General features: G+C 39.0%; 3 protein-coding genes across 7 annotated transcripts; 1 reads left to right on the forward strand and 2 right to left on the reverse strand.

Moving 5' to 3' along the window:
• Window positions 1–5,157: 5,157 nt before the first annotated feature.
• On the reverse strand, window positions 5,158–13,576 carry LOC133517574 (NADH dehydrogenase [ubiquinone] flavoprotein 1, mitochondrial-like). Its single transcript, XM_061850892.1, has 8 exons — window positions 13,450–13,576; window positions 13,077–13,295; window positions 12,647–12,939; window positions 11,404–11,634; window positions 10,544–10,776; window positions 9,606–9,809; window positions 8,914–8,981; window positions 5,158–8,094 (listed from the first exon to the last, which is right to left on the reverse strand). The coding sequence occupies exons 1-8, from the start codon at window positions 13,496–13,498 to the stop codon at window positions 7,955–7,957; spliced, it is 1,437 nt and encodes a 478-aa protein (XP_061706876.1). The 5' UTR covers window positions 13,499–13,576; the 3' UTR covers window positions 5,158–7,954.
• A 3,922-nt stretch (window positions 13,577–17,498) lies between these two features.
• Window positions 17,499–21,857, reverse strand: LOC133517575 (NADH dehydrogenase [ubiquinone] flavoprotein 1, mitochondrial-like). 2 transcript variants are annotated; one of them, XM_061850895.1, is made up of 8 exons: window positions 21,191–21,857; window positions 20,007–20,216; window positions 19,616–19,908; window positions 19,173–19,403; window positions 18,735–18,967; window positions 18,326–18,529; window positions 17,902–17,969; window positions 17,501–17,796 (listed from the first exon to the last, which is right to left on the reverse strand). In XM_061850895.1, the coding sequence occupies exons 1-8, from the start codon at window positions 21,237–21,239 to the stop codon at window positions 17,657–17,659; spliced, it is 1,428 nt and encodes a 475-aa protein (XP_061706879.1). In that variant the 5' UTR covers window positions 21,240–21,857; the 3' UTR covers window positions 17,501–17,656. The 2 variants fall into 2 exon arrangements, with proteins under 2 accessions (XP_061706878.1, XP_061706879.1); XM_061850894.1 differs by having other exon boundaries at window positions 17,499–17,969.
• A 7-nt stretch (window positions 21,858–21,864) lies between these two features.
• Window positions 21,865–25,810, forward strand: LOC133517576 (beta-lactamase-like protein 2 homolog). 4 transcript variants are annotated; one of them, XM_061850898.1, is made up of 5 exons: window positions 21,865–21,971; window positions 22,500–22,635; window positions 24,151–24,311; window positions 24,569–24,894; window positions 25,430–25,810. In XM_061850898.1, exons 2-5 carry the CDS (start codon window positions 22,517–22,519, stop codon window positions 25,709–25,711), a joined length of 888 nt encoding a protein of 295 aa, XP_061706882.1. In that variant the 5' UTR covers window positions 21,865–21,971; window positions 22,500–22,516; the 3' UTR covers window positions 25,712–25,810. The 4 variants fall into 4 exon arrangements, with proteins under 4 accessions (XP_061706882.1, XP_061706883.1, XP_061706881.1 ...); XM_061850899.1 differs by having other exon boundaries at window positions 21,882–21,903; XM_061850897.1 differs by having other exon boundaries at window positions 21,910–22,069.
• Window positions 25,811–27,373: the final 1,563 nt, after the last annotated feature.

Here is a 27,373-nt window from a genome sequence, read left to right on the forward strand (position 1 = left end):
CTAAATCCCCTGTACGTATCTTTAACCGTAAGGAACCGAAGGAACCACAATGCCTTATCGGAGACCAAATGTAAAATGGTTTTTCTCGCCTACAGGCAGACAGCAATGGGAATAATTCCAGATAATACCTAATTTATTAGAGATTAGATACCCATTTCTCTCGAGACACTGGCTAAGTTTGTCTGGAATAACACTTAGAAATACTTGACCTTATCATAACAAGGACGAAATATACTAATATCTTTTAATTACGACCTTATCGCGTAGTAAATAAGAGTGAATTCGCATTTTATGTCCTACGCTCTCACCTTGACCTTAATAATAAAACAAGGACACAATCGAATGGGCTGTTTGAATTTAGACTTTATTACTGATTAAAAGAGTTCAGTCTCGCAATAATGGTTAGTTGAAAATATAGATTAAGTAATCGCCCACACTGTTAACTCTCCATCGGTGGATCTTATTACAAAAGGCATAAGGTCCATCGATGGATAGTTAAAGAGTGTTGTTTGTACGATAAGGTAAATGTCCTAGTGTTTGATAGCTTATTTCCAAATAATGACAGCCCAGTTATCAGCTAGCAGTAGGGCTAGGATTATAGTTGTGCCGCTCTTGAGAACGGCACAACTATACTCGTAGCTATGATGGACGGTTCTTTATAATTTGTCACCGTGCCTGTCACGTTCTAACGGGACGGACATGGCAAATACCGAAATCGCAAAAAAAAACAGCTGTTCTATAGAAAATATTGAGTCTTGCTTCACCGAAATGTATGAGATGGCAGATCTTTTTCACGATTTCGGGATTGGCCCCATAGTAAAAGTTGTGCAGTAATATATTCACCTACCGTAAAACCACCCAACTATAGTCCAAAGCTCCCAACTATGGTCCACAAATAAACTAAATTTTTCTCGTTCAGGTGTGTATTTTACTATATTTTTGTAGTTCTAAGGCAAAGTATGTTTATAAATGGAAGGTAAAACTAGGAGTAAACCACAAGGAACATTGGTATAGATACTTAATTTCCTTTCGAACTTGTGGACCATAGTTGCAGTATTGGACTATAGTTGTGTAGTTTTACGGTATCGAGTTTGATCAGAGATAACAAAATTACTCTGTATGTAGGCATAATTATAACATGTTCCTTAGGTATTTAATATATAAAGCCTAATTTTAGTAGGTATTCAATTTTTTCGCTATCTCTCAAAAGAAAACTGAAACTGAAAATGAAAGTTATGTTGAAAGACATCAAGGAGCAAGAGTTCCTAAAATCCTAAATCAATTTGCCAGTAATGACGTCAGAGTAAGGTAAACTACTTACTACTACACTACTTATAAATAACATACTGATGAACAATATTTAATAGAAACAATAAACACAAGAAAAAAAATACAAGAAAACTATATAGACATATAAATGTGCATTCTCATTGTTGTAACTAAGCGTTGCTTCAGCGAAGTCTCGGTTCCAAACATTTTGTACATTGTGCTTTGACCATTCTTGACAATTGATAAAGTCAAATATTATGAGAATTTGGGTCCACGAATTTTCATATTTTGCCATTATGAGCGCGCACTTCGCCATTAGACCACGCACTGGCTCATAACCAAAATTAGGTACGCACCTACAACGCCATCTGTGCTTTCTAACTTGGAATAATAACTTAGACCGTGACCAGGCTGCAATTAATTCAGGGCTCCTCTACACGATGGCCCAGCGTAGGCCAGTCCAAGGGACGCAGCTATGCGGTGAAATGAGATAGCAATATCACTTGCTCCCTCTAACGCATAAATGCGTCCCTAGGACTGGCCTACGCTGGGCCATCATGTAGAGGAGCCATCAAACTTTGTGTGTAGACACTACATGGCGTTATTTAAGATAAGCAGAAGTCAATTACTTATACAAAATATTATGGTTCTCTGACCACGAGTAACAGAGGAACCAGAGCAAAATCGGAAATCGTTATGTGCCTCGCTATCGCTTTTACATATTCGAACGACAGAAGCAGATCTGATAACGTTTTTATTTTTGATATTTTGATATAGGCCCTCTGTCCTGCAAGTGCGGAAGACATGTATTGGCAGGAATTACATGCTAATTGCTAATTACTTTTTCAACCTAGCTGTCTGCCTCTGCAGAACTGTACGTAGTGCCGTAAGTTGAATACTGTGAGTAGATGCTAGGAAGAGTATAGATCGTGTCATACACGAGGACGCGTGCCTTGGTTCGTATTGTCATGCCATTACAGGTTAGATTTTCCAAATTCGCGCGTCATGGTTAATGACACGACACACGATCAATTGGAAGTACGCCGCTACGCCATCTATAACAATGCCATGAACGAATATAAAGTTGCAACTTTGTATTGATCTCACATCAACATTCTCTTTCTCTTTCTTACTTCTCACTGCCTACAAGGAAATGCCTCAGTTATAATTAACTACCACCACAATAGTCATATTAATACGATCCCGGACCTTTGATCTGTCGCAATATCACCAATTTCCATTAAGGAAAACAAATACCGTCTTCGGGAAACTCCTACCATTACTTACTAGGTACGTTCTACAGCTGTTTACAGGAAGTCACGTCAATAGTGACGAAGCACAAGTACAAAGATCACATACATAATATTGTGCAATATTGTACTTAATACTTAATAATGGAACGGTATAATCCTGAATACCTACCTCTAATCTAATGTTGTACCTATTGTATCTACTACATAATATTTACACATTCGATATTAGTGTGGCCTGAGTGGACCCTCGAAGCGGAGCGTTCGGCGGGACGTGCAGTGTGGCGTCGGGCTCACAAGTGATTTGAGCAGCGTGCACTAGGACCGCTCCTTTACGTTGGCATTTTATGTTTTATACATTTAATTAAACCGATAACTTATTACGGTTACGGCCTTATTGAGCTTACTGTGGTACTTAGCCAATCTGTGTAAGAATGTCCAATTATATTTTTATTTATTTAATAACTACATATTAAGTATAAATGACAGCATACGATAAACTATTAATAGCTAATTAAAGCTTGTGGCGCGTAATGAATAACGCGTGATCATTCAACTGCTTTAGAGCCTCCGCTAGCTGACACGGACGCCCGCCGCGTGCGCACGCTCGCGGGTCCTGGGCTACAACCGCGAAAATCGAAGTTCGTCAATTGCGGGCTTTTTTCTCTGTCACTCTAATTACGTCTTAGTGAGAGTAAAAGAGAAAGATCCCCGCAATTTGCGAAATTCGGTTTTCGCTCGTATGTGTGATTCAATATTTGACATTCTATTACTTTAGTTTACAATACTTACTTAATTTATTTTTCTATTTCTGGAATTCTGATAATAGACATTGAGTGTAATAATATTATCACCTTACATAAAAATATTTGTTATTTAGTTAAGTTTAGTTTAAGCGAACCTTCTTTGGATGCTTTGTAAGCAGAATGTATTGGACATTGTTTTGTGTACTACATTCTGGCAAATGAATAAATGATTTAGGTAATTGCCAAGGCGTTAGTGTGTGCTCGGATATTTTTGAGCAACTCGACCGCTATGATATATCTGATGGCGACTAGAGGGTGATTCGCCGTAATCCTTAAAAGGGGTTATTGTATGTGTCACTTTTATTTATGGGTCTTTAGTGTTCCTATTTTTATGTAGCTAAAGTACCTATTCGCTCCGTGCATGGCTGTGGCGCCACCCTTATGGAAGGTAGAGGCAAGGAACAGAATCTCCATATACCAGTGTCCGACACAAAACTATAAATAGGTGGCGCTACAATACCTAGAATACTTGAGAAAAAAAATCTAATCATAGACAGCGCACTTCACTCCGTCAGTAACGCCTAGGTTCTTAGCTACTCTAGCGCTACTCTGAAGAGATTTGAAACTATTATTTATAGCTGACAGCTGGACACTTTTGCAACAGTTCTGCCTATGGAGATTCTGTTCCTTGCCTCTATCTTCCATAGCCACCCTGATGGGTGTGGGACATATTGTTGGCAGCTGCCAAATAGCATCAAGATGTCGTCACAGAATAAGTAATGGCTCCTCTACACAATGGCCCAGCGTAGGCCAGTCCAAGGGACGCATTTGTGATATTGCTATCTCATTCCACCGCATAGCTGCGGCCCTTAGACTGGCCTACGCGGGGCCATCATGTAGAGTAGCCCTAATAAATAGCACTAACGTACAGAAATGCCACTTCCTACAAAACCGAAGTTTGACAGCGATTCAGGGACAAATCATGTTGTCTCTTTCTAATGTATGGCACCTATCCCTTTCGGCTATTTAGGGTTGTCAAAATGCAAGTCATTATCTTATCTGTGGTTGTGCACGCAAAGGGACGTCAAGTTGTGCCAACCCTAATAATTGTTCGGAGCAATGCTGAGGCGAACGGATCCGAGAATGCCTGAACGCTCTCTATAGTGTCTCCCAACTGATGTAGTCCCACGAAAGTTCATATTTTCACCACGTCGCGCTTTGGCGTCGCTTGTAATTCCCCCACCACCAACTTCGCAGAAACCAAATGCCTCTTTAGTCTTGTTGCCGTGATATGATAATACGTCGGCTGATTGATACACTAACACGATCAACGGAGATTGCAAAACGTTCTATTTCATATGTTCCGCATGCGAAACATTATAGAAATCACGCCGTTAGGTATAGCAGTAAAAGAGTAGATAATTTTGTATTTTTGATTTAGTTAAGTCCCTAAAAGTCGTATCCCCAAAACACACCGTGTAAATTCAATACGGGTGAATATAGAAGTTACGAGCTTTTTAAAGTAACTGTGAGTGCTTGTTGACAGTTATAAAAAGCTCGTGTCTCGTAATGTCATGTCATGTCTCGTAATGTTTGTAAATTATCAAAAATAATTACGGGGTCATAAATAAGTGTAACTAACTTCTTAATTAATCATTACTCGGATAAATTTATTATTTAGATTTTTGGTTTAATTTATCACCGTATATTGGATTTACACACTGCGATTAAAATGAGAAAAACAGAAACAGAAATAACACGCTTGATATTTAAAGCAAAAAAATACCCTCTTAAAACATGGAAAATTGGAAATGCTACTTCTTAACATTCTACGGTCAATTAGCCTTGAGCTAATTAAAATGGATATAACAGGGTTAATAAAAAATAATAAATCGGCATCACAGTAACATTTTATTTTCAATTGATTTATAATAATAAAAATTACGCTTAACTACCTTATCACGTAAATAATGCCACCAACTCGAGTCTTAAAATGTTTACTGTAAAAACAACAACCAAACCGGAGTAACCCTTTAAAAGTCCAGGGCACCTAAAACTGATCGTCCAATGTTTTACCAAGAAGACTTTACTAGCCATCAACAAATTTAAGTTACGAATAGGGTCCTAAAACTTCTGTATCTCACGTACATACGAAGCAAGAGTCAAATGTATAGCAATTTGCTTCCAATCGTCACTTTGTTTGACCAGATATGGCGTCAAAGTGATTTTTTGTCTTTAACCATAGATCGATAGATTTCGAAAATTTTGGCGTTTGAGTGAGTAGCAATAGTATGCGACCAATGGTTTTTTTTATCCCAGTTCTTTCCCTAAGTACACGTCTTTGAATGTGTCGACACTGTCGAAATACTTTGGAGTCAAATACCCCATTATATTCAGATCAATCATACACAATGAAACGTAAAAGCTCAGCGGAAACAAGATTAGATATATATAAACCCCATTAACTGGTATAATAAGGATAATAAAGCGTTTTAACATATTTTCGCATGTCACAATCCACGTAGGCTAATTTCTATCTTATCGCATTGACGTAAAATCGAAGATAAATAAACTATCTAGTCATGATAGACCGAGAATGAGTCTGCGAATTTCGGAAAACATAAATAGCGTTCTGTGCGTGCCTGTTTTAACCCCCACTATTTTATATAACACGCAATTGTAGATTTTATTAGAATGTATCAATGTTTAGTGAAGCTTCGTTAGCTGAGGTGGTTAACCTTTTCGACGCCGTGTCAAATACAAAAGCTGTCACTCGGACTCCACGTCACCGAAGAGTCAAAACTGAAATTGAACTTTATGCATATGCGCGTAGGTCTATGTTGCTCTGTGGTCTGCGACGGATTAATCCGTCATCGGCTTCAAAAAGGTTAAGAGCAATCGGGCCGGTGTTCCGAAATGTCGTAAGTTCGAGTACTGTGACACAATTTTACAATTTTTTATGTAATATAAAAACATTGTATCGCTCCCAGACGTATATGCTTGATAAAAACTACCCCCTTATTCATAAACGTCTACTAAAGTTGACAAGCCGCTAATAATCGTTTTGTCCCTTTCCATCATACCAATACGTCGGAAAGGGACAAACGATTATTAGCGGCTTGTCAACTTTAGTAGACGTTTATGATTAAAGGGGTAAGTAGTTTATTTTTTATTGTAACCTTTGTCAGCTATAGCCGACAGTGGCGGTCAAAGGGTTGAGAGGAGGAGGACAATTGGTAATATAAAAAAAATGTGTTTTATTTTTTATGAGCGTTAGGTTGCTTTTCGATAACAGAAGACTTGTTTATTTTGGGTACTATTTCGATGTTCCAAAATCATACTGTGGAATTCAAAAGTATTTATTTTGATTTTATTTTAGCTGTAGTGAGTGGTAATGTTGATATAAGGTTATTTTGGTGCTATTAAACTTTTCGCCGCCACGTCAATGAAGTATCAAAGTGTCATCAACGCCACGTCTACAAACCTGTCCAAAACCACGACTTGATATGAAGTCTTTATATCAAGTCAATGGCGGCGAAAAGGTTCGAAATGATTTTTTTTATATTCCGATCGGACCAATAATTAAAAACTTTTGTTGTTTTAAACTGTCTGTAATAATAAATTACATGTTTTATAATCTGATTTTTATTACATAAAAAAAAACTTATACTACAAGTGTGAACGCCATTAACCCCTGGGAATCAATTATTTCTGCATGTTTTTCTGTCCCAAGGGCCAGGAGACAATATTTATCAATGAAACATATTCTGATTATTCTGCCATCATACTTTGTAAGTTTTACATGGCCCACGTATGTGAAGACATGTGTAATAATTTACAAAACAAAGTATTCTGTATAAAATTATAATTTTAAAGAGCGAAAATTGGATCTCCTTGCATATACCCGCATTTTGTATGGTGGCTATATTAAACCGGTTTTATATTTCTAGATTTCAGCATAAACCGGCATCAAAACGATTTGCTTGGCACCCTTGCGTACATATTAGTAAGCAGGAATGCTAAGCTAATAGTTTTACTGTACAATCCACCCTAAACTTTGTTTTAAGTCCGAGATACTAAATTGTCAGTTCCATGGTCCAAATTACAACCCAACCTGTTTTTTGTATTATAATGATAGTGGGTAGATTGGTCTATTAACAGTAATTTTAGTACGTGGGATATAAAAACACAGTAAAGTTCTATTATGTATCCCAAATACTAAAATGACAGTTTCGTTGGTTAATTTACTAATAATCATCTTACTTTTGTGCCAATCTTGTACTCTAATCCTTTGACGGTCAAAGACGTGCATGCCGATAAGGTTCACGATGACGCGCCGCGCACTATAAGCGAGGCGTTCAAAGGGTTAACAGGGTTACTACCGCGAAAATCGTAGTTCGCAAATTTTGAGCTACTATCTCTGTCATTCTAATTGCAATCGGAGTAAAAGAGAAAGATGCCCGAAATTTGAGAGACTTGGTGTTCGCGGTAGGCCCGGCTCGGCAACTTGGGGCATGTGAGCTGTCAATTTGGTAAGTAGGCAGGCAGTCAGCTGCAGAGAAAAGGTACCCCTCCTGCATAGAAATTTTGTATGCAGGGGGGTACTTTTTCTCTGCAGCTGACCTTGCATAGAACAAGGTTTGAGGTGATGGGACTCGTCGGTGATTTTCCTAATGTCTGTCTGGATGTCTAGTAGCAGCGCTCGGCCTTGCTGGGCCCGTGGCGGGCGGCGTGGTCGGCCATGCGGCGCTCCAGCTCGGGCCGGAAGTGCCGGATGAGGCCCTGGATGGGCCACGCCGCGCCGTCCGCCAGGGCGCAGATCGTGTGCCCTGCAATCATAACGAATTAATCAACCCTCAAATCGTCGTATGACCATGCACTAAATCACAGAACAAATGATAGTATTACATATTACAGTACAGAAAGGAAACTTCCTACAAAAACAAAGTTTGACAGCGATTCAAGGACAAATCATGTTGTCCCTTCTGATATATGAAACTACTTTCGGCCATGTAGGATTGTCAAAATTCAAATAATTATCTTATCTGTGGTAATGCACGCGAAAAAACGTCAAGTATTGCCAACCCTAACAATTGCTCGGAGCAATGCTGAGCCGAACGAAACCGAAAACGCCCGAACGCTCTAGTTTCCCCCTACTGGCAAAATTTATTATAATTACTACACTTCCTATATTGCCCTCGATCAGTCAGTCAATATTGATCGCTTGCAACTTTCATTTCATAATAACATTTCATCGGCGATTATCGCGCGGATTTTAACGTTTTTCCTTAATACGATCAATACTTAGTTTTGTCCAAAATTTTGCTAGTCAATTCCCTCATTAGCTATTTAATGCTAAAATTATAATGCTATCGTAACCCTATACAATTCAAAATAAAAAAAAATTAAACAAGTTTTCGTGATTTTCTTCTAGCGAGCCAACTTTAACCTGTTAATGTTTTGCTCAGAATGTACCCTCACAGTCTATTTTCAGAGTAAATTTTATGGCAATTGCTAAATATAAAAAAACTAAAACTTTGATGACCCCTTAACGCATGTCATAAAAATATTTAGTTTAAATTTGAACTATAATAGCTGACAATAGAGTTGAATATTATAACTGCGGGTACTAATATAAATAAACTCACCTTCAATCTGTTTGGAAAGCTCCCACAGCATATCGATTTCTTTCGGTGAAGCGTTGCCGTCAACGAATCTGAAAAAATATATTCATAAAATGATTTAAATAACATTAGGTACGTTGATAACCATTTATACTGTTTATTGTTGTAGCAGTATCCTGTTAAAAGAATATAAAATGTAAAATGAATCAATTCAGGAAGAGCTTTTTAAAATATGCATGGAATTTGTTTTTCGCTCCTAAGTCTTATAATATAATAATCAAGAAATCGGAATATACAGTAAATTAAAGTAAAAATATTTTACATGACACATTCCAATATCTAGAGACGGACTACGGAACGGATGAGGAATGGGGATTACGTTTAAATAGAGAAGCTGCCTGCGACTATTGTCTAGGATCTTCTTCATCCACCCCATTTCAATTTTATGGGCTATTTCTGTTTGTTTGTGCCATCCTGCTCACACTCTTACCTGTATATGATCTTCATCCATCCTGCTCACTCGCGGAACGGGGTGCATTACCACAGGGCTCGAGTGCGTCGAACATGCAGCAGACGGGCTATGGCCTTGACTATGTCTGTCTGTCATGCCGTCTCGCTCACACTCTTACGTGTATATTATCTTCTTCATCGACCCCACTCCCTCGCGGCACGGGGTGCATTGCCCGCAAGACTCGTGTGGTCTCGCTCACACTCACCTGTATATGATCTTCTTCATCCATCCTACTCCCTCGCGGCACGGAGTACATTGGCCACAGGACTCGTGTGCGTAGAACATGAGCAGGCGAGCTATGGCCTTGACTATGTCTGTCTCTTTGTTCATGACGATGATGGCCGCGGTGCCGAGGGAAGTCTGGGCGGCTACGAGGCCGTCGAAGTCCATTAGCACTGTCTCGCATACGCTGGAAAATGAAACAGGCATTGCTTAATATATTCAGTGCAGAATTAATGACAGATGCAAGTTTGTAGCATTAGACCACTCGCGCGAAATATTCTTCTAGTATTGTGCTAATTTGGAGAAATTGCGGGACTATAAATAATTGTGACCTATTTGCAGAATACAATTTAGATTTTTAAAATAGACCAAATCTGAATCACCATTGGAATTGTTCCAGCTAAGCTCTAAGCTGCTAGCTAACGTTCCGACAAGTGAAAAATTATGGATCTCCTGCTATAAAAAACTCACTCTTTAGGTATGAGCGGGGTGGACCACCCTCCAAGAATAACTGGCAACAGATTATCCCAGCCACCAATAATTCCACCAGCGTGTCTCTCAAGTACTTCCCTCAGTGGGATGCTCAACTCTTCCTCAACCGTGTTGACTATGTAACATATAACTTACTCTTTAGGGATGAGCGGGGTGGAAGACCCTCCAGGGATAACTGCCAACAGATTATCCCAGTCCCTGATGATGCCTCCTACTTTTATGTTGTTATTTAATTGCAACTCTCTTGCAAAAGTAGATGTCAATGTATAAGTAGCCCCAAAAAACTACTACATATATTACATTGGCAAATTCACCCTGTGCAAAATTGCAGGGAAAAGCTAGAAGAAAAAAACTGGGTAACGTGCCCGCAATGGGAGCCTACCGGTTCGCGACGCCTCAAGGAAAATGAGGGAAATATATAGAACTTACTCTTTAGGGATGAGCGGGGTGGAAGACCCTCCAGGGATAACTGCCAACAGATTATCCCAGCCTCCAATGATGCCACCAGCGTGTCTCTCAAGCAGCTCCTTCAGAGGGATGCTCATCTCCTCCTCAACGGTGCAGGGCGTGTTGACGTGCCCGGAGATGTTGAACAGCTTGGTGCCGGAGTTACGCTGGCGGCCGAACGACGCGAACCAGGCGCCGCCGCGGCGGAGGATTGTCTGGAAGACGGAAGAAATTATTGAATTAAATAAATTCGTAATCGGCCCTGATAAAACACAATTGAAAAAGGTTATTTTACTGCAATCTTCTGAACTATCCTAAGCCTTTGGCTGCCACGCGGCACAGAGATGACTCATTTTTGTATGCAAAATTACAGTGCGGTATTCAACGTGTTAATAAAAAAAAAAACACAAAACAATTCAGTGTGCCATTATTTTATAGCGTTCATCAGCACTTCCGCTTTACCAAGTGTTGATAAACACGCAATAACACTCAAAACTCTTCAGATTTTGCTTCCTTTTGTTGCTAGTGCCTTCTTTCCTTCGATATTCCTAAAAGAAGTCAACAATTGGCGCCGAAAAATCGTTCCTTTTTTGAGACTGAAATGATTAGCCCTAACAAGCCAACATCAGCGGGGAACGGGGACTTCAGCCTCGGCTTGCCTTCAATGGATTCAATGAAGGCACTTTTAACACTTTTTATATTACTTTGGGATCCACTCCATGAATGTTGCAGAAGAGCTACAGTTCAGAAGGAAAGGTGACAGATTGTAAAGTTAGCCACTGGCCATAATATGATGACCACTAAGGCAAGAGTGTGACAACTAAGTAGAGGATATAACTTACTGGAGCAACTGCAATAGTCTCCACATTATTGACTGTAGTCGGACACCCAAACAGGCCAACGTCAGCGGGGAATGGGGGCTTCAACCTCGGCTTGCCCTGCTTTCCCTCAATGGACTCAATAAGGGCAGTCTCTTCACCGCAGATGTAGGCACCAGCTCCACGCTGGACGAACACGTCAAAGTCGTAGCCGGAGCCGCAGGCGTTCTTACCAATGAGACCTGCTTGGTAGGCCTGGAAAAATATAAAAGTTTTGTGACCATTATTTTGTGCAAAACATTTATGACAAAATTGATTCTGAACATTTTGATCTGAGTCACTTGGTGCTGGAGAATGCAATCAATAGGGAAAGGAGCATTATTTTTTACTATGTTTAAAATGTATGATTGTCAACCTGTTTCAGAATACCTGTTCAATGTCATTATCAGATTTTATGTCCTCACCATACAGAAACATCCTATTTTTGTAATTGGTAATAAATGGTAAGTTTTGTTTACATTGATAGGAGAAATATAATCTCATTGAGATAATTCACCAAAAATGTTAAGTTTAGCAAGTTCAGTAATTATTATCAAAGAAAAAAAACTATTAAGTTTGGGTATATCCTTTCCTTTAGAACCTATCATTGTATTATTGATTGTAAGCCAATGGAGCAATCATTGCATGATGATAATTTTCTCAGAACAATTGAATCCAGTTTGCTAATTAAGCTAAAAGAGTAAATTTGTTATGACTATTACTAATGATTATTGACAGTAATTTCTCTATTCCACTAGTAAATACTATGCAATCTGTCAGTCATACCATATAAAGGTCCAACTTAAGTTATTCAGTAATCACAGAGCAGAATATATGTACAATACAAACTGACTTTACTCCATCAGACGTGTTGTTTAATTTTGAAGACAATAGAACACTTTTACTACAGCTCATGAGGAAAGGTAATGACCATTACTAATTACCATTAGCCATAATTATAATTGTATCTAATGCCATGCTGTACATACTTCTATTAATTAATATTAATAGTTATGATGAAAAAGTTGTTTGCATTCAATTTTGTAATCCTAAATAAAATGTAGCTTCCCTTAAGAGAAGCATCAAGGACACTTTTCTGATGGAAAGATCCTTATGCATATGAAGCATGAGGTTCCTTCTCTGATGGAAAGCCACAAATAATTACTAAAGTGGGATTGTCTTCAAAATTGTTCTTACATCAAGTATGATGATTCAAAGTTTCTCTTACCTCAGCAATGGCCACCTGCAGGTTGCTAGCCTCATTGTAAAACTCTCCTCTGATGTAAATATAGGCAGCCTGTGCACCCATACAGGCTCCAGCAATCAGACACCCCTCAACCAGCTTGTGCGGGTCATGGCGCATGATCTCACGGTCCTTGCAAGTGCCTGGCTCACCCTCATCAGCATTCACTACCAGGTATTTGGGACGGCCATCAGAGGGCTTGTTCATGAAGGACCATTTCATACCAGTAGGGAAACCGGCGCCTCCGCGGCCACGGAGACCTGAGGTCTTCATTTCATCTGGGAATAGAGAATTTAGTTAAAGATTTATTACTACACTCCTACATACTTCATCAAAATATGAGGCAGTAAAAAGCGACTCAATTAATTTTCAAACTATATGGATATAACTTTTGGCATTTTATTAAGCTACTTACTAACAATCCAGTCAGTTCCCTTCAGAATAATCTCTTTAGTCAAGTACCAATCGCCGCGACTCAGGGCGCCCTTCAGTCGCCAGTCGTGTCTACCGTACAAGTTTGTGAAAACCCTGTCGGCATCTGCCAGAGGCCCATACTTCGCCTTTTGTGGCGGAGCTTGCGTCTGCTGGAATCGCACGGGCACATTGTTGACGCTCACCAGCGGGCCAACTACACCTGGAAAACACCACAAGACGTCAACATTATGTAAGATTCAGCACTACGCACTAAACTGCTACAATTTCACACAGCGATCACAGAGGCTGTGACTACCCTAGTGGCTTCTACTGAGGAAACGAAAGCTTTGCTAAACAGTTTTGAGTCTATTTACCCAAGTGAGCCTTCGTTCCCTGAATAACTCGCGCTAATGCACCAGCCATTTTTACAAAACTGACCAAAAATCAGGGAGCTGTCATTCCAAACATATGCTGAGGACTTTTTTAATGAGTTTCTTTCGTTCAGATACAAGTTTTTTGGCTTAGCCCTATTTAGGCGTGTATAATAGCGATTCAAACATACCGGATAAGGAAATGGCCACACAGTTACAATTAAAATTTACGCGGGCTATGTGTTGATTGTTTGTTCTATTAATCAATATCAAAGTCATTATTGTATTAATTGTTTTAAACTTCTAACATTATCGAGAATGGTGGATGACCGACGGTAGTAGTCGCTTCTATTAACAATAAGACTTAAAGAATTTAGTCCAAACTTTACACACTGGCTAGCTATTTTAACCCATTAATGGCCAAGAGTCCAAGACCCGTCGAGCGTACACAATACGCCGGCCACCATACAAACCGTTTTTGGCTAAAACGTATGACTCAGCATACGAGTCTCTGGCCTGGTGCGCACGGTAAATAAATCGCCGCTTATAAAGCCGGCCAGTTGAACAACATTATGCAACATTTTTCCTAACCACCTTTTTTCTGTGCCTATCAAAAAAAAAGATTGCAGTTTGTAGGACTGAAAATTTTTAGTTTTTACATATTTAACTATCTGTGTTTGTTGTTGTTGTTTTTTGGGTTACATCTTAGAAGTTATAATAATAATAATAATAAAGACGTTTATTCAAAAAGTTTAAATATAGGTATATAATAAAAGTACACAATAAAGCTTACAAACTAATAAGTACAATTACACAAAACAAAACTACTAAGTTCAATTTGGCCCATTTCTCGATTTAGATGAAATCTTGCATACATATGTAAATCGGATGACAATGCAACTTTATGATGACATGGAGCTGATCTGATGATGAATACAAAAAATGGCCATGGGAACTCTGTGATAAAAATGAATAAAACAACGCAAACTAATTGTTTGGGGTTGTTACAACTGTCTCGATAAGTATTAGTTGCATGTGAAAAATTGATGCAACATTTTAACGGTAACACATTTATTTTGAGCCGGGGTATTATTATGAGTGTGTTTTTTCGTAGATACCTACGTATATTATAAGACTTACCATTTTCCAAAAAATCTATATAGTGAGTAAACGTTATAGTGAAATAATTTCTTTTAGCGACATTTCTTCTCGGTTTTTCTTGAATTCTGCTTCTGTCATAGTTTGTCAATAACCAAGGACTATCAGAGATGCGATGACATCAAAGTAAAAATTAACTAGCCAGCATTCGCGTTTATCAAGGAGGCTCTATAGCAGGGGTGGCCAACTTGATTAGACCCAAGATCTCCTGTTCACTAACGAAACCCTGTGCGATCTACCAATTACATAATTCTTGAAACCTTAAATGAAGCTGGTCTACGTATTTATATTTTTTGCCTTGCCACGATCGACTGGACTAACAGTCGCGATCGACCTGTTGGCCACCCCTGCTCTATAGTCTCTGCGTAGTCAGGAATCGACATATGCATATAGCTATTGCCCGCGGCCGACTTCGTCTTCGTACGCGTGGATTTGTATCTTGGTTGCTGTTTTGACGACCCGTCTGAATTTTTTAAAAACGCTGAAATAACTTTTCTTGTATCAATACTTTCAACCCCTTTTTCACCACCTCAGGGGATGAATGTACTAAAACGCTGATATGACTTTTCTTGTTTTCTAATAACATGCCTTTTTACAAAGTATCAAGTTCCTACTCAAAAAAATGTTAAACCCCAATCCACACTTTATTATTATTTGTAAAGCAGGCAGGCAGTTGAAAAAACTGGTAATGCCTGTATCCAGAGTCATCAATAAAGTTTTCAGTGTTGAGAAGTGATTTCAGTGTTTTAATTTGCATTGTGCGCATCTAATTTATTCTTAAGCACTTGTACCCCCTTTTGGTCTCTCTGAAATGACTTTTCATGTATTTTAATTTTGCGTGCTTATACCGATACAAACTTTCAACCCTTTTTTAACCCTCTTAGGGGATGAATTTTTCAAAACACTGAAATCAGTTTTCTTGTATTTAAGTATTTTTTTTACAAGTTTTAAGTTTATAGCTTTTTTGATAGTTTCTGCTCTACGTTGATGAGTCAGTCAGGGTCAGGGCTATAACCGGGTTTTTTTTTTCATTCCAGGCATTTTTCTCTGTCACTCTAATAACGTCTTACTGAAAAGTGTTAGTAAGAGAAAGATCCCCGCAATTTGCGAATCTCGATTTTCACGGTAGGTCCCCTGAACACGCATTTATACATATGGATTTCGATATATACTCTTCAAATGTAGAGCACGAGTAAGGCACCTCTCTATTTAAATATAAGTATAATATAGGATATTTATTGACACATTATTAAAACGGGACACAATACACTATGTTCACAGTATGAAAATCCGACGCGACGTCGCGTCTTAATGTGTTCCCGCTTGAGTTTAAGATGCCACAAGGGCGGTGATCCTTATAGACCGCGAGCCAGGAACAATTTCTATGACCAATCGCCTCCCGGCTGAAAACCCGTGTAGTGGTTAATGGCTAGGTATGGTGAACCCTCGTGGACGTGAGCCGCCGCTCCGTTGGTGGGTTGATGAATGGCAGCCACCGAAACACGTCGTAAAACAAAAAAAGCGGCCAAGTGCGAGTCGGACTCGCGCATGAAGGGTTCCGTACCATTTATGACGTATTAAAAAAATCTACTTACTAGATCTCTCAGATTGGAAGTGTCTCTCGCGCAAACTATTCAGTTTAGAAAAAAATGATATTAGAAACCTCAATATCATTTTTGAAGACCTATCCGTAGATACCCCACACGTATGGGTTTGATGAAAAAAAAAATATTTTTTATTTTATGACTTATTAAAAAAACTACTTACTAGATCTCGTTCAAACCAATTTTCGGTGGAAGTTTGCATGGTAATGTATATGATATATTTTTTTTTAGATTTTTCTTTCTGTTATTTTAGAAGTTACGGGGGGGGGGACACACATTTTATCACTTTGGAAGTGTCTCTCGCGCAAACTATTCAGTTTAGAAAAAAAATATATTAGAAACCTAAATATCATTTTTGAAGACCTATCCCTAGATACCCCACATGTATGGGTTTGATGAAAAAAAATTTTTTTTTTAATTTTTATGACGTATTACTACTTACTAGATCTCGTTCGAACCAATTTTCGGTGGAAGTTTGCATGGCAATGTATATCATATATTTTTTTTAGATTTTTCATTCTGTTATTTTAGAAGTTACGGGGGGGGGGGGGGGACACTTTTTACCAATTTGGAAGTGTCTCTCGCGCAAACTATTCAGTTTAGAAAAAAATGATATTAGAAACCACAATATCATTTTTAAAGACCTATCCATAGATACCCCACACGTATGGGTTTGACGAAAAAAGATTTTTTGAGTTTCAGTTCTAAGTATGGGGAACCCCCAAAATTTATTGTTTTTTTTTTCTATTTTTGTGTAAACATCATAATGCGGTTCATAGGATACATCTACTTACCAAGTTTGAACAGTATAGCTTTTATAGTTTCGGAAAAAAGTGGCTGTGACAGAATCGGACAGACAGACGGACATGACGAATCTATAAGGGTTCCGTTTTTTGCCATTTGGCTACGGAACCCTAAAAACAATTGTCATCGCCTCCCGTTTGATACTTTGTCAAATGATAGTTCAGATGCTGTTGTTAATTTATAAAAACGTCAGCCGGTTATATCGCGGTGGTAAGAACATCAGCTGGTCGCATGAACATGTAAAAAATAAGCGCTATACCTTTTATGATAGAAAAACAAATCATGAAACGTTGCGTGTAGCATTTCATCAGGCGTAATCCCCTAAAAAGCCATCCACGGATTACGCAATTTACACATTACGCATACTTTGCCGCACATAAAGTGGTAGGCGCATAATTTTATTACTTTCAATGTAAAGACTTCGTTGAGTGAAATTAATGAAACAAAAACAAATTTAATCGTTTTATTTCTTTTAATTAGATGAGTTTGCCATTGCACATCACCAAACCAGTACAAGATTTTGTTCAAACACAATAACTCTACCTCTTCTGATCTGATCGACATCAACATTTGAAGATGCCGTATGGAACTAGCTACGAAATTCTTTTCAAGTTCTTATAATGTTCATGATTTTTACACGCGTATTAAAAGCAGCGCTCAGCTTTGCTTGGGCCAAAGCAACAGGCATACTCATTAATACGGCGCTCCAGTTCGGGTCTGAAGTGGCGGATAAGGCCCTGGATCGGCCATGCAGCGCCGTCAGCTAATGCACAAATCGTGTGCCCTATAATAAGAAAAAAATAACTAGTTATACTAGAGCTACCCATGAGGTTTAACGACTCAATTAAGTCCTTATTTCTTTTCTTCATCAGCTTCATGTGAAATTCACCTTCAATCTGCTTAGACATTTCCCACAGCATGTCGATTTCCTTCAAGGCAGCATTTCCGCACACCATTCTAAGGAAAAATATAATACGGACGAATACAAATTTATTAAATATGGCTTAAATGCGTGTAAGTCTATTTCTAGTTACATTGACGTTTCGAACGTGTCGCAAATTGATGCTACTGCTATCTGTTGGTTGAGACTTTTGAAGGATTATAGATTGTAGTGGCATGATTATAGATTTTGATAATTTCATGATATGCCATCTTAAAATTGGTTAGGTTAGGTTGATGCTTTTTTTATAATGTTACCATGACCAACTAATCATAAAGTATATCACGCATCAATTCTAAGATCTGGCCACGACATCTATAAAACACTTGCTTGGCAATTCACTTCTGCCAACTAACTCTACTTTAGTCTTTACCTTTGGATAATCTTCTTCATCCAGCCCACACCCTCGCGGCAAGGCGTGCACTGGCCACAGGACTCATGTGCATAGAACGTGAGCAGCCGATCAATGGCTTTCACTATGTCAGTCTGCTGGTTCATAACTATCATCGCTGCTGTGCCGAAAGATGAATTCACCGCCACCATGGCGTCGTAGTCCATAAGTACTGTATCACATATGCTGGAAGAAAAAAACAAAATCATTATTGTTTCTGAATTAACCCAATCTGTAACTTAAAGTAACATATTCTTCTGGAGATAGTACCTATAACGTCCGACCCCCCCCCCCCCAGAATGGAGATAAAGTTTCAGCATTAAAAATTAGAACACCTCAGTGCTGGTAATGTATTAATGGATTTCGAGTAAATTAGCATTTAAGATCTTACTGTTTAGGTAAAAGAGGACAAGATGATCCTCCAGGAATAACCGCCAACAGGTTATCCCATCCCCCCAAAACACCACCAGCGTGCATTTCGATCAAGTGTCTGAGCGGGATGCTCATCTCCTCCTCGACGGTGCATGGCGTGCACACGTGACCTGAGATGTTAAATAGCTTGGTGCCATTGTTACGTGGTCGACCGAGTGACGCATACCAGGCCCCACCGCGTCGGAGGATCGTCTGAGGACATTCAGTAAATGCTATGACAATCAATCTACATACCTATAGACGGGACGAATGATAAGAAAGGTGGTCATGATGACAAAACGATGACTCAACTATATTTTTAACAAAGTAGAACAAACGAGAAGATCTATAAATGGTCAACAAGTAGTTATTAAATGAAATTTAGAGTTATGCTAAAATAGGAAGACTTTCAACTTACTGGTGACGAAGAAATAGTTTCCACATTGTTCACTGTAGTAGGGCATCCGAAAAGACCAATGTCCGCTGGGAACGGTGGCTTCAGCCGTGGTTTACCCTGTTTGCCCTCTATGGACTCGATGAGGGCAGTCTCCTCGCCACAGACATAAGCACCAGCGCCGCGGTGCACAAACACATCGTAGTCAAAACCAGAGCCGCAGGCATTCTTACCAATGAGACCCGCTTGGTAGGCCTACAAGAAGTGTATGTGGGATAAAATTGTTCGTGTGTATACTTTACTGCTCGTAGTTAGGGAAGAACAGCTTGGGAACTACTTCTCATTTGCGCTAGTTTCTAATATAAGGGCTATGTCAGAATGTGTTACAGGTAAATGAATAATGACAAGCAGTAGTTACTATTACAGCAGCGGAGGATATTTTTCTGTCGTTTTGAGCTGAGGCTTACCTCGGCAATCGCCATCTGAAGAATGTTAGCTTCATTGTAAAACTCGCCTCTGATATAAATATAGGCAGCATGTGCGCCTATAGCAGCACCAGCGAGCAAGGCCCCTTCAATGAGCTTATGGGGGTCATGGCGTATAATCTCTCTGTCCTTGCACGTGCCAGGCTCACCCTCATCAGCATTTATGACGAGGTACTTGGGACGACCATCAGATGGTTTTTTCATGAAGGACCACTTCATGCCAGTGGGGAAACCCGCACCACCACGGCCTCGAAGGCCTGAAGTCTTCATTTCATCTAAGAAATTGAGAATTTTATTTCACATACGCAGGCTTTATTGAGTGAGATACCCTATATATTGGATTAGGAACAGCAAGATATTTTAAAGTACTAACTAATAATCCAGTCAGGGCCCTTTAAGATGATCTCTTTAGTCAAGTACCAATCACCCCGACATAAGGCACCTGCAAGTCGCCAGTCGTGCCTGCCATACAAATTCGTATAAATTCTGTCGCTGTCACAAAGCGGTCCACCCTGTTGTTTCCCTGTCGTCTGCTGGAATCGCACTGACAAATAATTGCTGCTCGCGAAAGGGATAGTATCTCCTGAAATAATTATATGAAGGCCATGAGGTTAGTCATAGTACTTTATTATACTACGGTCAAGGTATTAAATATCGATACGGAAAAAGTGGCAAAAATATGTATACAATACCTTAATATATAGGCAATAAGGTCGTGTATACATATTTTTGGCACTTAGTCCGTATCGATATTCGATACCTGGACTGTACAAAAATGCAATTAGCAGGGCCGCGTTTTATAAAGCAACAAGTTCACTGTTTGCCTTTCTTTGTCCCACTTTGTCGCGTGCCATAAGGACGAGATTTGTTTGTATCTTTACACGAATAACCTGTCAAAACGTCCTTATTGCAACAGGCAAGCGAATAAGTGGGACGTTTTGCCGGCCGTGGACTCATATAGTGGTTTATGTTATGGCGGTTATCATACTGGATGCAATTCGCACGTCGCTCCGATGAGCGAGCGGGATGTCGCTATAATACGCACATACCGTTGTCTCGCTCAAACATTATATCATATTAGACAGAGAGATTATTATAATGCTAATATTTCAATGTGAAGGTAGCTCTGTCACAGAAAAAATAATAGTTTTACCGTACAGAAATGAAACTTCCTACAAAACCGAAGTTTGCCAGTGATTCAGAGACGATTCATGTTGTCCCTTTCTAACGTATGGTACTATTTATTTAGACTATTTGACGTTAACTAGTGCCCAGTCATATGCCAGTCATTATCTTATATGTGGTTGTACACGCAAAGGAACGCCAAGTTTTGCCAACCCTAATAACTGCTCGTAGGCTCGTACCAACGCTAAGCCGAACGTAGCCGAGAGCGCCCAAAGGACGAGTTTTACCCTACTGGCTCTATCGGATTTTGATACCTAATAAAGCATGTTTTTACCTTTTTGGCATGTTTTTACCATTTGCTTTTTGACAACAACTTCTCGCCATACCATGATAAACAGTCATTGATGGTGGATGATTATGACTTCTACTTACCTAATGATGCTCTCGTAGTCTTAATTATTCTTGATAGTGTTCTAGCCATTATTAACAATAATCTAACCAACAACAGCGATAATTTAAAAATTGACAGCACTGTCACAATATTTGTCTACGCCACGAATGCAAGACGCACGATTAGAACGTAGTGATTATATGCTCTTTGGCAACACGAATGTCTTAGTGCCTTCCATACCATCTGTGGACGCCGTTCTTTAAATATATTGAAAGCTCATAGAGGTACAATATGTATAGAGATGAAATAATAGAGCTGGCAGATGACCGAACAAGATGCTCTTACGGAACTTTCAGTACGAGGAGCAGAGAAAGCGCTATGATTGTTTGTCCCTGTCATAGTCAATTTTTATTTATTTTTCACTGTAAATTTTTGTACGGCATGGTGGGCAACAAATAACCCAACCAAATTACGTAGTTGGTTTTTGGTATGTTGTCACGAATGTTAAAAGGTGTTTTTAATTTGGTGCATTGCGTATATTGTGTCCCTCACGGGCGCACGCGTGTAGCACATCTAGTTGATCCTACCATCTATGTGAAAGCTAGTAATTTGGCCTGAACATATAAATTCGAGCGTTTTTAACAGCACCATAAACATTCTCGAGACAAAGTGACACATGTCATACGAGATGACAAAATGAGCAAAATGACGTTGAGTTCGTTTCGTTGACGTTCATGACGTTGAAGGGAATTGGGTTGGGGAAGTGTTTTTGAAAAAAAATATTCTAAGCAATCTGGGTTGTTTAATGTTTACATTTATTTTGTGCGTAAATTTTCCTTATATTATTTGAATACAATTGCAACACCTGAGTAGACAAGCCTAACTAATTCATAAATATAAGGTTGAAATGGTGTTCCTTAGTACGTTTCTTCAATATTATGGCATCCGTAGCATCTTATCACTTTATATTTTTACTTTTGTATTATTATTGGACGAAATATTATCAGTTTAACACTAATTCAGGTCCATATTATCTGTATTAATATCATTATCACTCATTAAGGTGGCGACTGACTTGTAACATTTCGGTGTAATGTAACGTGATACAACCGGAGCATTACAACAGTCAGTGCAGCGAGCCGAGCCGCTCGACGCGAGCACCGCGTGCTCCACTCGGCTGTCGGTTTTTACGCGAATCCCTTTGAGTGTTACAAAGGCGGCGACTGACTTGTAACGATCGCCGTGAACGATACATTACAAGCAAATGTTACAAGTCAGTCGCCACCTTTACGATTCGTGGTCCTATTGCTACAATCTTGAAGTAATAAGTTATTTTTTTTTTACTTTTAGCCAAAGTTGTTACAGCAATGGCTTCAATACCACCGGTCACTACTCTTTCGAATCGGGTGATTAGGATCCTTGGCTGTAATCCGGGACATATGACGCTACAGGGCACAAATACTTACCTAATTGGTACTGGAAGCAAGTAAGACTTTATTGTGTTTTACAATGACCTTTGTTCTTTGTCAATCCTAGTTAGCTTTTTCTTGAATATATTCAACATAAAGTAATCAAATCATCTAAAAACTTTATTTTATTTATTTATTTATTAATGGGTGGGTTAGTTATCAGGGTGGGTTAAGTTCCCCTAAATTGTTTAACATATATATAAATGCACTTATCGAGAGGCTCAGCAGCATGCATGTTGGCTGTCGCATACAAGACACTAGTTTCAATAACATTAGTTATGCAGACGATATGGTGCTGTTGAGCCCCTCGGTAGGAGGGCTTAGGAAATTGCTAAATGTATGTGAGCAATATGCTATTAGTCATGGCCTTAAATATAACTGTACTAAAAGTGAATATATGATTTTTAAGCATAGTAATAAATGTAAGGATGATTTTCCCCCAGTATTGCTTAATGGCGTCCCTTTAAAACAGGTATCTGTATTTAAGTACCTAGGACATGTAGTGTGTGATAATATGAAGGATGACGAGGATATAAAAAGGGAGCGTAGGGCGCTGGCGACTAGAGCAAATATGCTGGCACATAGATTTAGGCGTTGCACCGCGCCAGTAAAAATAACATTGTTTCGAGCTTTTTGCACTACCTTCTATACATGTGCACTATGGACCAGCTATACGCAAAGGTCGCTAAGCGACCTACGCATCCAATACAACAATGCCTTCAGGGCACTGTTGCGGTTGCCTCGCTGGTGCAGCGCGTCCGGGATGTTCGCGGATGCGCGCGTGGACGGGTTCCAGGCCATCATGCGCGCGCGCTGCGCGGCCGCGCTGCGGCGCCTGCGGGGCAGCCGCAACAGTCTCCTGGCAATTATAGCTGACAGGCTTGACAGTCAGCTTCTTGTGCACTGGACCAGGGTACACTCAGTGGTAGCTACATACACACAACTCGCATGAGTGTATGTAGTTATTACTGGTGTATGTGCCTGGCTCCAGTTTTAAACCCAAAAATATTGTAAGTTTAAGCCCTTAAATATCGTAAGTTTAATTTATTTCAATAATAATTTAATATAATTTTTTAGAGTAAGTCGTACTAACACTGTATGGACCAAGGTCTGAAATAAATGATTTTTATTTTATTTTATTTTTTATTTATTAATAAAACTTAAATCTATCATTACAGGTTTAGCCTAATGTGATAGATAAGCGACAAACCAATAATCAGAGTTATTGACTATATAATTATAAACTTTAAACTTAACGCATTCACTGCCAGGGGGCGTGGCCTAGGAACAAACTTATATGACGGTGAACGCATATATGTGTCGGTGGCAGTGAATGCGTAGGTTCAGAAAGATTGTTGTTTGTCTAACTTTTTTCAATCATGTACTCACTCAAAACTATTAGTTTCATGATGTGACAAGTTTCAGTTTTAGAGAAATTAGACAAGATAAGATTATTTATGTTTTTGTTCATATTCAGTGGTTAGTCTGTGAACAATAATGTGGTTTTTATCAATTTAACCATCTTTTTTCAGCCGGATCTTGCTAGACACAGGAGATAAAGATGTAGAAGAGTATCAGAGAAACCTAGCCAATGTCCTGAAGTGTAATAAGGTGAACATAGAGCACATTGTGGTTACTCACTGGCATCATGATCATATTGGGGGAGTGGAGAACTTATATGGGACTATTGCAAGTAAATAAACCATTTACATTTTTGGACACACTTTAATGTCCATTCTACCATACACTACTCACTGCCCTATATTAGTACTTGAGTAGCAGTGTAAATGGCAGCATGTCTTACAATAATGTCAAGTTACAGTGCCAGCCGAATTGTATTGGTCTCAAAAAATCTATTCAGTAATAACTCCTGTTACATATGTGACTGTTTGCAGACATGTCTCCATGTTGTTTTTTTCTCAATCTTTAAAAAAGATTTTTTACTTTTAGATCATGCCAAAATTTGGAAGCACAAAAGATCCCCAGAAGATGCACCTGACAAGGAGCTACCCCCCTCAATACCCCTCCAATGGCTCTCAGACGGCCAAGAACTAACAGTAGAAGGTGCCACAATCAAAATACACCACACACCCGGCCACACAACTGACCATGTAATAGCAACCTTGCTTGAGGAGAATGTGCTGTTTTCTGGGGATTGTATACTTGGTGAGGGCACTGCGGTGTTTGAGGATTTGTATACATACATGCAGAGCTTGAATAAGATACTGGATTTAAGGCCTAGTGTCATTTATCCAGGGCATGGAAATGTTGTTGAGGTATGTTTTTGAGTAATATACAGAGTTAACCCTTTTCCAGGCCGCACACACAATCTACAAGGTTTTCCCAAAAAATCCAGCTTTGATGATTCATTTGAAGACAAGTAACATTTCCTGAAGGGTATTCTAATTTGAACCTTAAATCGGAATCCTAAAGTTCCTGTGGTCGATAAATCATACTTTGCCTGGAAAAGGGTTAAGGCTTAGCTAATTCATTCATTATTCTTTCACATATTGTTTTGTCTTTACTTTTATGCTGTGTTATGATTGTGCCTTTGTGCTTAAATTGAAAAAAAGAAAAACATTGTATTGAAGAAGCTCACACTTTGTCATTACCATAAGGATGACATTTGCTTGTATCTTTATAATAACCTGTCAAAGTCATCAAAGTACCTATACTTATGGAAAGTGACAAAGTGGGACTTTTTTGCTTGGAAACAACACAATTGATATCTCTAGAGCTTTTCTCTAGGACTGACTCCTGAGAACATTTAATTTTAAACTCTTCATATATATTTTGTTAATTATGTTACAGGACCCAATCCAAAAAATAGAATTTTACATATCACACAGAAACCAAAGGGAGAAGCAAATTTTGGACGCACTAAAAGCAAATGCAGAGAAGCAACTTACAGAGATGGATCTAGTAAAAATAATATACACAGAAACTCCTGAACATTTATGGCCAGCAGCTGCTTACAATGTCAACCATCATTTAACAAAACTCACCAAAGAAAATAAGACTAAGTGTGTGGAGGTTGATGGCGAGAGCAGATGGCAGTACAATGGTGCGCAAGACTGTACATGTAATTTATAAAATTAAAAAAAGATTTTATGTGATAAGGGATTTATATACATTTGTTGTCATACTAGTCATATTTGTTGATATAAATAAAAGGCAAAGCAATATTAAAAACCATTTTATTAAGGTAAATGAATACATTCTTACGAACAAAACAGATTGACTTATAGAATAACTTAATCATCAATACTTATTAAGGCGCATGGGCGGTCCTGATATGAAACGCGCTTTAGAACTCCTGTCCTAATGAGTATTCCCTTTACACTATCGTACGTATGATAACAATAAATAGTTGTCGGGGGTGCTTGCACTTATTAAGTACCTTTTACGCTGCCCTGTAGGGCTAAGATGGTCGGCAATTTATCATTTGTCACCATGCCTGTCACGTTCTAACAAGTATGTAAGCGCAAAAGTGACGGGCATAGTGACAAGTGATAAAAATGGAACCATGATGCCACCGCTGGTTTTAGGGCATTTCTATTTAAAATTGTACCACCAACTTTCGTGTTAGTGTTAGGAATTTTTATAATATTTCTACTCAGAATCACGAGCTTTTTCCATTTTGATTGAGAAATCAGTCTCCAATTTTTTTGGTCCATTTGGTTACATTTTCCATGGATGGGGGCGGAGACGGAATATATGGGTCCGGAGCAGGCTCTGCCTATGTCACGAAGGGAGTCATAGAGAAGGTAAGAGAAGGAAGCACAGAGAAATTGGAAAGAAGAGACTGGATGCAGACAGTCGAAGATGATGATTAAAGGTATAGATCACAGGGGTACCATCTTCTGAAACTAGGTAAGTGCAGTCAGAGACTACTGACGGGTCATTACTGGTAACTCCACAGACATCTTAAGATAATGGAAATTAGAGACGCCTCCTGTTCACACTGTGGCAAGGAGGAGACTAGCTTATACTTACTAGCAGAATGTATTATTTATGCGGCACCGCGATATAAAACATTCAGTAGAGACATACTGAAAGAGAACGATCTAAAGGACGTCGAACTTCAAGATGTCCTTCTGTTCTGCAGGAAAACAAGGAGATGGGAATGTGGGAATGCCGGGACAGTAACCTGCAGCTCCAACTCCAGACAATTGGGCGAATGAACGCGACACGTGATCGACAGCCCGTCTATTTCCGGCCGGACGTCCCTACACTACATCCGCATTTTCCATACAATCTACTATGACCGTAACAAAACGGACAAACAAAAAAATATATGAAAATTCGGGGACACTTGTTTTCTCGTATTACGATCGAAACAGCGCGTAATTGTGAGGGGAAACTACTATAAAAATTCCAAAATCTAAAATCCAACTTTAAATAGAAATGCCCTTTAACCACACCGCCTTAAGGACTAATGATGACATCCGACTTAAATCTAAGCAGATGAAAACGAAAACGGAACATTTCAAAAATAAATTCAGCTATAAATATTATTACAATTGTGCTAGTTTTCAACAAATAGAAATGATATTCCTAATTTGTTCACCCTCCATGCCTGTATGTCAAGACTCAAGACGCCATCCATGGTAACTTACAAGTGTAAAACTGACAAAGCATATTGTCATTTGGTTAAAGTTCCTCATGGCATAAGTGCGTCTTCTGAGAAATATGTTTTAGAAACAATTGAATCGTGTTCAACCCCTGAGTTCCAAAATGACTATCGAAATTTCA

This window comes from Cydia pomonella, chromosome 5 (assembly GCF_033807575.1).
Source record: "Cydia pomonella isolate Wapato2018A chromosome 5, ilCydPomo1, whole genome shotgun sequence".
Classification (NCBI taxonomy): Eukaryota; Metazoa; Arthropoda; class Insecta; order Lepidoptera; family Tortricidae; genus Cydia; species Cydia pomonella.